The 13069-nt window shown below is 42.0% G+C and overlaps 1 protein-coding gene across 1 annotated transcript; it reads right to left on the bottom strand.

The window, feature by feature from the left end:
• Nucleotides 1-983: 983 nt before the first annotated feature.
• On the bottom strand, nt 984-1506 carry LOC119654713 (lysozyme 2-like). Its single transcript, XM_038060231.1, has one exon. The coding sequence runs from the start codon at nt 1450-1452 to the stop codon at nt 1030-1032; it is 423 nt and encodes a 140-aa protein (XP_037916159.1). The 5' UTR covers nt 1453-1506; the 3' UTR covers nt 984-1029.
• Between the last annotated feature and the right edge of the window lie 11563 nt (nt 1507-13069).

The following is a 13069-nucleotide window of genomic DNA, read 5'->3' as shown; positions in this document are numbered from 1 at the left end:
CGAGGCAGACCCTGCCTAAGATGAAGCGATGGCGTAGGCCAGGACGCCAGACAGCTTTCGGGGATATCGAATTGGTGGACCTCGGCGCAAAACCGGGATGTCTGCAGTTCCTTATTAAGGCAGGTCTAGACCGGATACTGATTGTTGCGCCGTTGATGATGATGAATGTGTTAACAACGATTAGGAGATGAATTAGGAGATTGTAAACGCTGGGGCTTCCAAACCCTACCCCTCTTCTTTGACGACGACATGACATTATGGTCCCTCCAAGTTGAAGCAACATTTGATATTAATCACACCTAACCAAACGGGACGAACGCATTTTCGCCGATAATTACTCGCACTGCAAAAGACCTTGGGGAAATGTGAAGTAGAAAGCCAATGAAAAACATAATTGGGCAGCCCTTTAGGATTCTGTCAAGATATCGCTGAGGTGTCTTCTCCAGGGGCAAACATGCAAGCCTTCTTAATATATCCATACGGATGCTAGCACGGACACCAGGGTACTGAAAATACTTTTTGCGGACTAGCCATTGAATAGTGCTCGGGGCATTCAGCTTTGTACTGATGAAGGGAGAAAGTTGCTCCCGAAATATATATATACATAATTAAATACAATTGTAGTTTGGAGTAAGCTACTGGTCTATCAATGAAACAGACCCTATCATTGTCAGCGGTAGTGACTTTCCCAGAGTTGAGCTGAACCTGCATTAGAGCAGTGACGTAACATGCTATGATCACATTCGGTTAATATGAAGTTGCACCCAATTGTGAGAGGCAAAGTCATGTGACTAACGTTGACGAAAACATAGTAGCTAAGATGGGGCTCAACATTAAAATTAATGGGAAACAACCAGAAGGTCGGCGGAACTGTAGTGGTTTAAAACGCTAGATGATGCTTTGACAGCTTCTTGGGGACCAAGCCTATGACAAAGATAAATGACGAATTTGCTATTGAAAGGTGAAAGTAAAAGAAGTACAGATATTGCTGAAGAAGTTCATTCTTTATTAACACGTTTGAAGAAAAGTTTAAATGCAGCTAGCAACACTTGGAGCAGTTCCATTACAATGGTCGAGCCATCCGTACCAGGCCTTGAATCCTTGTTCCTTGTACACGAGTTGAGCACACTTCCAGGAGGCATCAACGTTTCCGAGAAGAGCGGTACAGGCAATTTTACAGCTGTCACTGGAAGCAACGTTTCCTTTGCACCAGTATTTGTTGTTGATTTGGAAGAGACCGTAGTCACGGGTTCCGTTGGAGTTGAGGGCACCCACGGCTTCATCGTTGAATCCTGATTCGTGTTCAATCAAACAAACCCAATTGGCAAGGGTGGTAAGATTCTTTACACCATGGTCGTGGTAGAGGATGCGAGCCATTTCGCAACGGGTGTAAACCTTGCCTTGGGCACAGGCAACAAGAACGAGCAGGGCAATAACTGCGATGGCTTTCATTGTGAATAGTTCGGTTCTCCGGAAAACTCTAGGAACTGATGAAAATTCATTCAATTCCCATTTCTTTTATACCCGATTGAAACTCAAAAAAAAATTGTTAATCCATTGTTTCAAAATTTTATCTAAGATGTCATCTGAAAGCGCAATTCAGTTCTTAGTAGTTACGAATACTGATACTAATAAAGTGTTATTTAATTTTTGTATTGTTAGACAATTTTTTTCTTCCGGATAAGATAGGTATGTGGGTACAGTCTGTGTTCACTGAATTAACACTACTAAGAATTTTTCTTGTCCTCCAGAGCCGTCATGCGTAAAGGTAGTGGTAAAAATAAAATGAAATTTCGTGATATTGGTACCATTCTTAATACTTTCTATAAAATATACTGCTCCAGGTTCATCAGCTGAGATGCAGTACCACATCATTACGGCTGGTGGATCCTTTATTGCCCCAACGATGTAATCTGGACCACGACGGGTTGATGACTGCCTTTGACCGTCATTGATTGTTGCCTACAATCGTCATTGAAGAGCGTTTTCAAAAGTTTTTCTTCTAGATTAGAAACAGAGACAAAAAGTATTTATGGCCACTAATTCCCCTTACATTGATTACCGTATTACACTGAAAAGTCCTTGTGAATTCCAGACTTGAACTTTTACTCGACACCTTTACTTAAGGCTAGCTGCAAATAATCATTCCTTAAAATCCTTGCTGATATTCGACCTCCTTTAGAGACAAGAAACGGGTTTTCCAAGCCTTTTTGGTAATTTTAACGTCTATGCCATGCATATTTGAGCTTGTATTATTACATTCCGCCATCCATTACCGGTAATCAGTTGATTTTAGATAAACATTTTATTAACCGGTATCAGACATTGATACGAACCATTCTCTTCCCTGGCGATTTGTCGAAAGGGAAATGTTTCATGGTGCAAATGTAAATATGCGTGTGAATTCAATAATTCAAGGTAAGTAAGCCAGTTGTCAAACTATTTTGAAACACTGCCGAGGCAATGACTCTGCCCGTAGCCTTCATCCAATCGGGGCACCACACTGTACTGCAGGCAATAGTTTCAATACTCGCCGAAGCACCCTTCTCGACCGTCTAGCTGAGATTTCCGCTGACGTTCAGGACAAATTCCAAAGAGCGTGTGTAGAATTCTTGGAAATAGATCCTTTCCATAGACCGGGTATTCCCAAGCGTTATGTATCTCCAACAACTCCGACAATTCTATCTCAAATCAATGATGAGATTTAATCTCGACTGTGTGCTGATATGTCGCTGCTGCAGCTACAATCACCTGTGTATTTTGGCGCGGTTACGGCTGTCAGATTGCCCGGTCAGAAGATTCGCTTTCGCGTTATTGGCTTGAGCGACCGAAGAAATCCGTATGGAAAATTCGTCTGGAAAGTCGGCGGGACTCACTAAGGCAAGATATTGCTAGGCTGATTCAGATCAGCACTGGCAATACCAGCAGACGGGTGAGGAATAAAGTGCAGGAACTACGTCATCCGCAGTGAAACATCCGTTGTTCAAATTCTGGACACATTAGAGCAGAAACTTTCTGTCATAGGCAACCACTTACGACGGTATGACGAAAGTCACTCCAGATGTATTCAGAATGCAACTTCCGCCAGAAACCAGCAGAATTTTTTTCAGATCAATCAACAAATCCCAACAGAACGTCCAGACTGCACAGTTTTCTCTGACGGAAGCGTTAGAATATTGAGGTGAGCTTTGGAGGTTACCCACCTAGCATGTTGAGTGGATCACCGCTGAAGGTACCCGCCTTGCCGCTACGCCTAGCATGAATTTTGCGGATGTTACCGAAGAAGCAGTTCGGCGAGCCATAAACGGCTCGAAGAACTGGACGAGCCTTGATCTGGATCCAGTGCAGAATTTCTGGTATAAGAAATTTAACAGCATACACAGTCGGTTGGTACGGGTGATTCAGGTTATTAGTCGGCCAGAGGAATTTCCACACTTCCTCACTGCGGAAATTAAGTACCTTATCCCTAAAAAGAACACGGTGCGGGACCCTGTAGACTCAAGACCGATTGCTTGCTTACCAACCCTCTACAAATTCATAACGTCCATTATTAGTCAAAAAGGGATTCGTTGAGTCCTCTTCAGTTTTGCATGGCACTGAACCCACTTTCATGGCTACTGAATGATGGTAGAAGGTACAGTTTTGCAATTAGGATGGGGAAAAAGTAATGCCGCATTTGTGATCGAAAATTTGACGCTTTATTCAACATACTTAGAATTATCCGATTTAAGTCAAATATACGCCGTTTTGTTCGCAAACTTGTTGCCATTTAGAAGGCAACTTTGTTATCCCCCCCCCTTATTTGCAAAAAACTCAGACAGCCAGTTTTCTCAAGCCTCTTTTGAGGCGAACTTAGTAGCACCAAGAGCGTTTTGCATGGACCGGAAAAGATGGTAATAACTTGGTGCCAGGTCCGCACTATATGATGGGTGCGATAGGACATCCCATTCGAACTCCCGCAGCTTCTCGTGGATCATCAAAGATGTGTGAGGCCGAGCGTTGTTCTGGTGGAACACAACACCATTCCTATTGACCAATTCTGGCCGCTTCTGATCAATCGCCTGCTTCAAACGGTCGAGTTGCTCACAGCAGAGGACCAAATGGAGTGTCTGGCCATAGTTGAGCAGCTCATAGTGGATGATTCCCTTACAATCCCACCAAACACACAGCAAAACCTTCCCGGTCGTTAGTCCAGGCTTGGCTTCCACCAGGATCTTTTTCGCTTGAGGTCCTACGTGATCCACTTTTCATCACCAGCCACCATCCGCTTCAAAAATGGGTCTAATTGGGTCAAGAGATTTTTTGCGGTAACTCGTGTGGCACCTAAACATCCAGCTTTTTTTGGAATCCAATCTACTGCAAATGGTTCCAAACGGTTTTACGGTCTATACCCAATTCCTGGTCAATCGAGCGGCTTCCCTTGATGTCCTAAGTCTCTCACACAGTCTGTTTTAAACCATTCAGAAATGTACCATTCTGCATACGCGCTCGACGCTGCGGGAAGTTCTCGACGGATTCTCCCACTAACCTACCACCGACCACCACCACCAGCGCCCCTTCCTCTTTTAAGTAGGTAGGATCGGCTGAGCCTAAATGCCTTAGTGCTAGTATTACGTAAAATCCGGCATCTGCTGAAATTGTGACAACTCGTGCATAATTTTAATAATACATGCAGTTATTTTAAGGCAGAGTGCCTGTTAAGGTTTTTAAAAACCCAGAGACCCACCAGTTTCTCTCATAGGAACCCTTAAAATAAAAAAAAAAGTCCTGGGAAATTTTCTGAGTGTTCTAACCAAAAAGCTGAATGTCAAAAAGTTGCGCCTAATGAAGTTTTGAAATTCGTTGTCAGGAATCTTCTCACAACTTCAATCATGTTTATTTTTTTTAGTAACTGCACAAATAATTATTGTTTTCCCTCCTCGATTCAGAAGAAAGGGTATCCTTAACGAACCAAAAAACAGTAGGCTCATTTCCAGTCTATCAGTCTTGGGAAAACTTTTTGATGGAGCATAAATTTTCGGTGCCCTGCGACTGTTGGGGTTCTCGGTTAAACTGACTGCACTTTCAGAAGTACTTTCGTGATATCGTGACCACCCGGTTTAACACCAACAATAACCAACCGCACCATATACATTAGAGCAAGAAAAAGTTTTGAGTGATTGTATGTTGACAAACAGACTTATCTGATAATAATAATAATGCTGCGAAAGGAAATACCACAGCGAAGAACTACTATGCAACTTTACTGGTTAACTATAACATGGAATAGAACTTCGGGCTGTGATCATGTATTTTCCTGGTATATCACCAGCAACACACGTGCTGCTTCCTTCCGGCTTGACAATTTAGGGGTTATAATCCTATGTCAATACACCGTTTCAACCGTCACACTGTCTACCATTATAAGACCTAGTTGAAAGCATATGCTTATAATCACGAGCTCCGCACTCCATCCTTCCACATCTGCATGACGATGAGATCTACGATTATTACTTACTCCTCACGAGTGAGTATTTACTCCGGAAATAGTTTTGCTAGTATAGCCAGCCGAATGCTCTGCATCCCTGACTTACCCAGGATTGCTTCTCTCTCGGGTTCGGATTTGGGTTTCTCGGAAGCATTTCCCTCTTGTGTGCTGATTTCCGCTGTTACCCTCCCTTTAATTCCGTTGTTGAAAGTTAAGCTCTGTCCTAAGCATTCTTGAAGGCCTTTTCTGATTCCAAGCCTTTTATCAGAGAATGCATACACCGTTTAGTAAATGTGCCACCGAGGATTGTCTCTTTCCTGACATCAAATATACTGACTTCAGACGTTCCAACATTCCCAACAAGGACCTTTGTTAATTGCAATTGTCATAGTAGTCCAATGTTGATGTTAGCTCCACTGCTCGACTTCCCCATTTCTCCCTTCTTGGCTGCAAGCACTTTATGCTCCAGTTTGTGTGCGTTGCGAGGTCCCGCTTGTTTGTTGTTAGTTTTTTTTTATTTTGATTCTTTTCTACTGGTGTAATTATTTGGTTCCCACAAGTATGGGGGTTAGGAAGTCCGCTGTGCTGTAACCTTCACGTAGTATGGTAAGGTTAAGCTCACTAAGTAAAGACCTCAAAATCCATAGCATCTTGCAACGTTAGGACCACTTTGTACAAGGAGTAGCTATTGGCACGCACTGACGGTCTCGGCAGACGAGAGGCTTAGCTCCTGGAAAGCCACATATCATCCATAGAGAGATAAGTTCACTCTCGAAGCTCCATATTCCGCATCAATTTATTCTGCTCAACTAATCCCAAATGGATACACACTATCTATAAATTAATGGAAACTAAGTTTGCTTTTACCGATGATTAGACTTATGACAAGATTCTTTAATGATGGACACTTTTTCCAAGCGTGAGAGAATAAATTTCCAATTATTTGTAGTAAATTTGGGAGTACTACAAGGATTCGCTTCCGGTTCAACCTCGTAAATTATTTTTAAGGCTGATGCCCCGACCCTTTTGGTGGATCTCTGAAAATAATACTACAGATGGACTTTTCGGTGAAAACCAAGATACTTTGCTTTTACATCTGTCAACAAGGGAGGGTATAGCTTGGCCCTCAAACAAATAACAATTTATCCAATTCTTAAGAGTAAAACTTAGTGGATTCCTAAAATTTAATCCTCATCTTGAGTGGCCTAGATCCTATATGTATTTTTTCTCTTCCCGATACTCCTTGTATAGTTAAGTTAGATACAGTTAAGTTAAATATAGCTAAATAGGAGCTAGTAGGGAGCAATCCTTCTACAATCGACAAAGTTATGTTAGTTCGAAGTTGCTTCTTTCTAACGAACATGTTGCATCCTAAAAATAACACGTCAGTATCACATTAAAGTGAATAATCCGTCGTAATAAAGGCGTATGCGCTTGATGATAAATATAAACAAAGCCATCCAAAAATTCTCACATAAAATATTCGCAAATACTTTCATACCTGAAACTCAAAGTTTGGGGTTTCGTACTTATTATGAAGCTACAAGAGGAAGTTTCTAAGAAATTAGGGAAAACAGCAATGTTCATAATTCAATGAACAAGAATTGTGAATCTTTTTATAGATATTTTGAAGTTTTGGATTTTTTGCTGGATAATTAATTGATCTGGCAAACTAATCATTAATCGATATTTTTAAAAACGTGTGGAAATATATATAGAAACACCTGGGTATGCAGTAACAAAAGATAGTGCTGTTATCATAAATGTCAATTGTCCATTTGCGACAATATCGGAAGACATTGCAACTGGACACACTTTTTTAGTAACATTGATTGACAGAAAATAACAATCAATCTATCTCCAAGTCAATGATTAGTATTGTTTTGCAATTTATTTGTCAAGCTTGAATCTATAAATACATACATATGTCTATCGTTATATATCTAGGCGCTATGCTAAGCCTCAGCAAGCTTTAAAAATTGACCCTTCGAGTTCTATTGAAATTTTATTTTCCAGATTAATTCAAGGTTTACTTAAGACTGGATAGGAAGTTTGCCACTAGTCAGCTTGCTTCGAAATTTTTAACTAAAACACCGCTAACGTTCAAATCTCCTGAAACCATAAATCCTATTTAGCAATCAAGTCATTATATTATATATCAAACCAGCAATGATCATTCACCACTTTTTCTAATAGTCAGCATCATAATGCTATGTATGTGCCCATATCAGAGTGCAATTAACTGTATTTTGCCTAACAATGGGATGCCGGCAATGGGGAAATATTTATTTATATGTTACATTGTGGTGAAGCTGCGAATATCATCATCATCAACAACGGCGCAACAACCGGTATCCGGTCTAGGCCTGCCTTAATAAGGAACTACAGACATCCCGGTTTTGCGCCGAGGTCCACCAATTCGATATCACTAAAAGCTGTCTGGCGTTCTGACCCACGCCATCGCTCCATCTTAGGCAGGGTCTGCCTTGTCTTCTTTTTCTACCATAGATCTTGCCCTTATAGACTTTTCGGGTGGGATCATCCTCAGCCATACGGATTAAGTGACCCGCCCACCGTAACCTATTGAGCCGGATTTTATCCACAACCAGACGGTCATGGTATCGCTCATAGATTTCGTCATTGTGTAGGCTACGGAATCGTCCATCCTCATGTAGGGGGCCAAAAATTCTTCGGAGGATTCTTATCTCGAACGCGGCCAAGAGTTCGCAATTTTTCTTGCTAAGAACCCAAGTTTCCGAGGAATACATGAGGACTGGCAAGATCATAGTCTTGTACAGTAAGAGCTTTGACCCTATGGTGAGACGTTTCGAGCGGAACAGTCTTTGTAAGCTGAAATAGGCTCTGTTGGCTTACAACAACCGTGCGCGGATTTCATCATCGTAGTTGTTATCGGTTGTGATTTTCGACCCTAGATAGGAGAAATTGTCAACGGTCTCAAAATTGTGTTCTCCTATCCTTATTCTTCTTCGTGTTTGTATTTGACCAGTGCGGTTTGATGTTGTTGGTTGATTCGTCTTCGGTGCTGACGTTGCCACCATATATTTTGTCTTGCCTTCATTGATGTGCAGCCCAAGATCTCGCGCCAATTGCCGCCTGCTCGATCTGGATGAAGGCAGTTTGTACATCTCGGGTGGTTCTTCCCATGATGTCGATATCGTCAGCATAGGCCAGTAGTTGGGTGGGCTTGCAGAGGATCGTACCTCTTGCATTTACCTCGCCATCACAGATCACTTTCTCGAGGGCCAGGTTAAAGAGGACGCATGATAGGGCATCCCCTTGTCGTAGACCGTTGTTGATTGTCAGGGTCAGCCTAGTCAGTCTTATTAATTTCGTCGGGATACCGAATTCTCTCATGGCCATGTACAGTTTTACCCTGGCTATGCTATCATAGGCGGCTTTAAAGTCGATGAACAGATGGTGCAACTGTTGTCCATATTCCAACAGTTTTTCTATTGCTTGCCGCAGAGAGAAAATCTGATCTGTTACTGATTTGACTGGAGTGAAGCCTCTTTAGTATGGGCCAATGATGTTCTGGGCGTATGGGGCTATCCGGCCTAGCAAAATAGTGGAGAATATCTTATAGATGGTACTCAGCAACGTGATACCTCTATAATTGCTGCACTGTGTGATATCTCCATTTTTATGTATGAGACAGATAATCCCTCGTTGCCAATCGTCAGGCATTGATTCGCTGTCCCATACCTTGAGCACAAGTTGATGAACCACTTGGTGTAACTGGTCGCCTCCATATTTAACTAATTCGGCTGTAATTCCATCAGCTCCTGGCGACTTATGATTTTTTAGCCGATGAATTGCACGGATTGTTTCTCCTAAACTTGGTGGTGGCAGTATTTGTCCGTCGTCTTCAGTGCGAAGCTGCGGATATGCATGGCAATATTTACATGAGGCAGGTACAAGCGTCTACTTGTTGCAGTTACGTGCTAGAGTCGCAATATTCTTTGTTTCCCATAATGTTGATGAACTGTAAAATATAGACTACCCGAGAGGCGAGCGAAGAGAAACGTTTCTTTGTCTTGTACGATCCGCCTGATCGACAGCAAGATAGTTGGGCGATAGGTAAGAGGGCGGAGTTTAGAAAAGAAATTTTGGGGAGAGTCATTTGATGAGTTGTGAGGTTCACTTAGTAAAGGGAACCAGCTTTGAACCTGGATGATTTACCATTTGAGTATAGACATTTGAAGCCGTCATGGAGGAAGTTTCTGAGAACTCGGTGTGCGAGCATAGAGAGGTAAGAAAAGAAAACATAAGAGGAATATTAGGTCGCGAGGAGGACATCTACTACGAATAAGTGAGAGCAAGTACCTGGTAGGGTAAGTGAACAGAAAGTATATAGTACTTACTTTTGATAATCAACGGAATCGAACAAATGAATAAAAGAATGAATCTATATCGTACTCTTGAGGACGGGGAGACTTTTCTTTTGGCGGATCGGCTGATGATCCCAATTTCTTTTATTTGATGCCAAGGCGTAATCCATCCAGATTAAAAAAAAAAACAAGTCGGGGAGCCGGAAACTGGACACTTTGGGTAAAAAAGTTGTGTTAAAAATTATCTATGGATATTTTAACACTCATAAGCAGCCAAAAAATCAAAATATGCCTTGATATGTCTCCATGGCTTAAAGAGCAATAAATTCACGTGAAATGCAAAACTTTGACCTTCCATAACTTTGTTAATAATAGTTGGATCGCCTTCAAACTTTTCGGAATCATGTCTAATATTATCACTTATACTGATCTTATTTTGTACTTCTAGAATGAACTTAAGGGGGATTTCCGGTAAAACATGGAGTAATATGCTATTTGAATAGGTTCTGAGATCGAGACATACATCACTTTTCGGGGCACACACTTTGAGTCCTCACTTCTCTGCATTTCACCCAATATCAGAAACAATGCCATTTTCGGAAAGTACTAATTGAACCTTTCCATTTAACATCCCACATTACCATAATTGCTGTCCAAAGCCCGGTTGTGAAAGGCAAAGGGATGGGAGCTTCAGTCTGAATGATTATACGCCACCACTGCATCTGAGGGGGTAAGCGAAGAAAGTGCAGGAACTTTACATTCTTGCAGAGTGCTCACTGAGGAAGCTATCACCAAGTTACCAGTTAGGTATAAAATACAAATCCATCAGAAAGGGAAAAAGAGAAGCTTAAACAACCAGGCAGGACATTGCTAGACTGACTCAGAGAGTTTACCGGGAGTATCCCCTTCAAGTTCAAGTTCAAGTCCTGTTCACACTCAAGCAGAAATTTTCTGATGTATGCAATCGATTGCGGCGACATGGCGAAAGTCACCTCATACGTGTCCAGAATACATACAATACATGTAATGCGTGGATTATCGTCGAAGGCACCTACATTATTACTATGGTGTATGTTACCGAAGAGAAAGTTCGACGAGCCTTAAAGAGCTACATTAACTGGAAAGGCCCCAAATTCCTGGTTTAAAAAGGAAATATTGTCAGCAAGCACACAGCAGAAATCAGGTCATTAGTCGGCCAGAAAAATTTCCAAGACACTGCGGTAATTACCTACCTTGTCCCTAAAAAGGACATAGTGTTGGGCCCTCAAGCATAAGATCGGTTACTTGCTTACCAACCCTCCCCAAGTTTATAACGGCCGTCATTAGTGGGAGTATCAATGGACACCTCAAGACCAACAACTGTCGATTTGGATCAAGAGCAAAGAGCAACTCGTTATCGACTCGGTAGTTGTAGGAGAGGCAGCTAGAGCCCAAAGCGATAACGCTATCGCTTTTGACAACGTCGTGTACACTTGGATAATCGTGTCCTACATCTATATCGCATTGATCCGAAACCAATAAAACTTTGTGCGCAAATCATGCCATTGATCTGCGGGTACCAATAACTCAGAGCCTATTAGCTCTTTCCTGAGACGAGCTGCTAAAGAACGACTGAGCAACGATCAGTGCAGAATGTATGGTACGGCATTAGAGATTTTGGACTATATAATTTCTAGTTGCTCTTTTATGGCACCTGTGCAGTACACGAACAGGCATAATGTTATATGTAAAATGATCCATCAAAACTAATTTCTCCATATCGCACAACAAGCCTTGCGTTGTTGAGCTGATCCTTCTTCCATGCTTGACAGTGGCATTTACCCGTCGTCTTCTATTGGCGGGACATCCAACTCACTGACATTTTGGTTGTGGAGCAGTTCATGGAGCTCATCGCTCCAATATGCCCATGTGGTCGAAAACCAGTTTTGCATCTTTTCCTGCACTTGATAAAAATCGAGGTGTATGTGTCTTCATCCTGCTCACTTGTTGGTAAAACTTCGCGCCTGGTGTGGTACTTTTCAAGTTCACAGATCAGTTGGCTCGTACAGACTTTCCTTTTCTTTTCTGAGATTGCAGCGTTGCCTCATGTGCAGCATTCTTTCGAGCCGTTGCAAGTTTGCATTCATCGTTGAACCAGCCATTCCGACCTTTTCAGATAAATTTAGAAATCAGTTGTCGATGCTTCATCTCCAGGACTTCTGTTAACTGCAATTGATGTGGCATCCATTTTCCTCTTATAGGTATTACGGAGGGTTTCGTTGTGTATGTCATCAATATTCACTCTAATCTGATTGCCATAAGGGATTCAAGGCGGTGTTGTAATTTCAGCCCGAAGCACTATGCCAACAAGATAATGACCCAAATCTACTTTGGTCTCCATATATGTTCTGACATTCATCAACGCTCAGAGATGGCAGCGGTCAATTAAGGTGTGGTCAATTTGATTGAATGTAGTCCCGTCTGGAGAAGCCCGCGTTTGTTTGTAGACCGCTTTCCGTGCAAACTGGATACTTCCGGCTGAGATACGCCTGATTGAATAATCCGCAGTCCATTATCGTTGGGTGTTTTGATGTTGGCAATGGGAGCCAACTAATCGAAAGACCAACCTGACAATAGTTTGAAGAAGAACGATATATGAGTAGCATTTAGCACAGTCAAACAGATAAAGATAGGTTTTAAATTGCGAAGAACACTCTGTAGAGATCGGAATGGCAATATCATCAGCGACGCGAATCAAATAAAAGCAAGATGGGTGCGGCATTTTCAATACCTCTTGAATCCAATGACAACACATCTCCACTCCTCTGTCATTTTTGATGACCCAAACGGAGACCAAGTACCCATGCAACTGGCTTTGTATGAAGGAGAGGCAGCTTTGTTTAAATAAAAATCACATGAAGTTCCCGGAATCGATGGCATTCAAGGCGAGTTCTTAAAAGAAAGGAGTACAGAGCTCGCTAGTCGAATCTATAAACTAATGGACAGAACCTGGACAACCAAGCAAATACCTGATGACTCGAGGAAAAGTGTACTTTATTCAGTATACAAAAAGTGTGATCGTCCGCGTTGTGAAAACTGTACGGGGGCCAAAAAAAAAACAACTGACGGTTTCATTCAGGGTAGAGGCAACTCATCAGATGCCACCTAATCTCTGCCCTCGGAGCACCGTGACCGAAAGTTGCATCAGGTTGACAATGCTCGTTTTTATACAGGGTGCGGCAGCATAACTTCCTTTTTTAAAATGCGCGCCACT

Source organism: Hermetia illucens, chromosome 4 (genome assembly GCF_905115235.1).
Source record: "Hermetia illucens chromosome 4, iHerIll2.2.curated.20191125, whole genome shotgun sequence".
Classification (NCBI taxonomy): domain Eukaryota; kingdom Metazoa; phylum Arthropoda; class Insecta; order Diptera; family Stratiomyidae; genus Hermetia; species Hermetia illucens.
This window is presented reverse-complemented; position numbering and strand designations above follow the sequence as displayed.

What these genes read in the sequence shown, in the direction of transcription:
- LOC119654713 (XM_038060231.1), bottom strand. Translation starts at nt 1,452, where the DNA reads ATGAAAGCCATCGCAGTTATTGCCCTGCTCGTTCTTGTTGCCTGTGCC.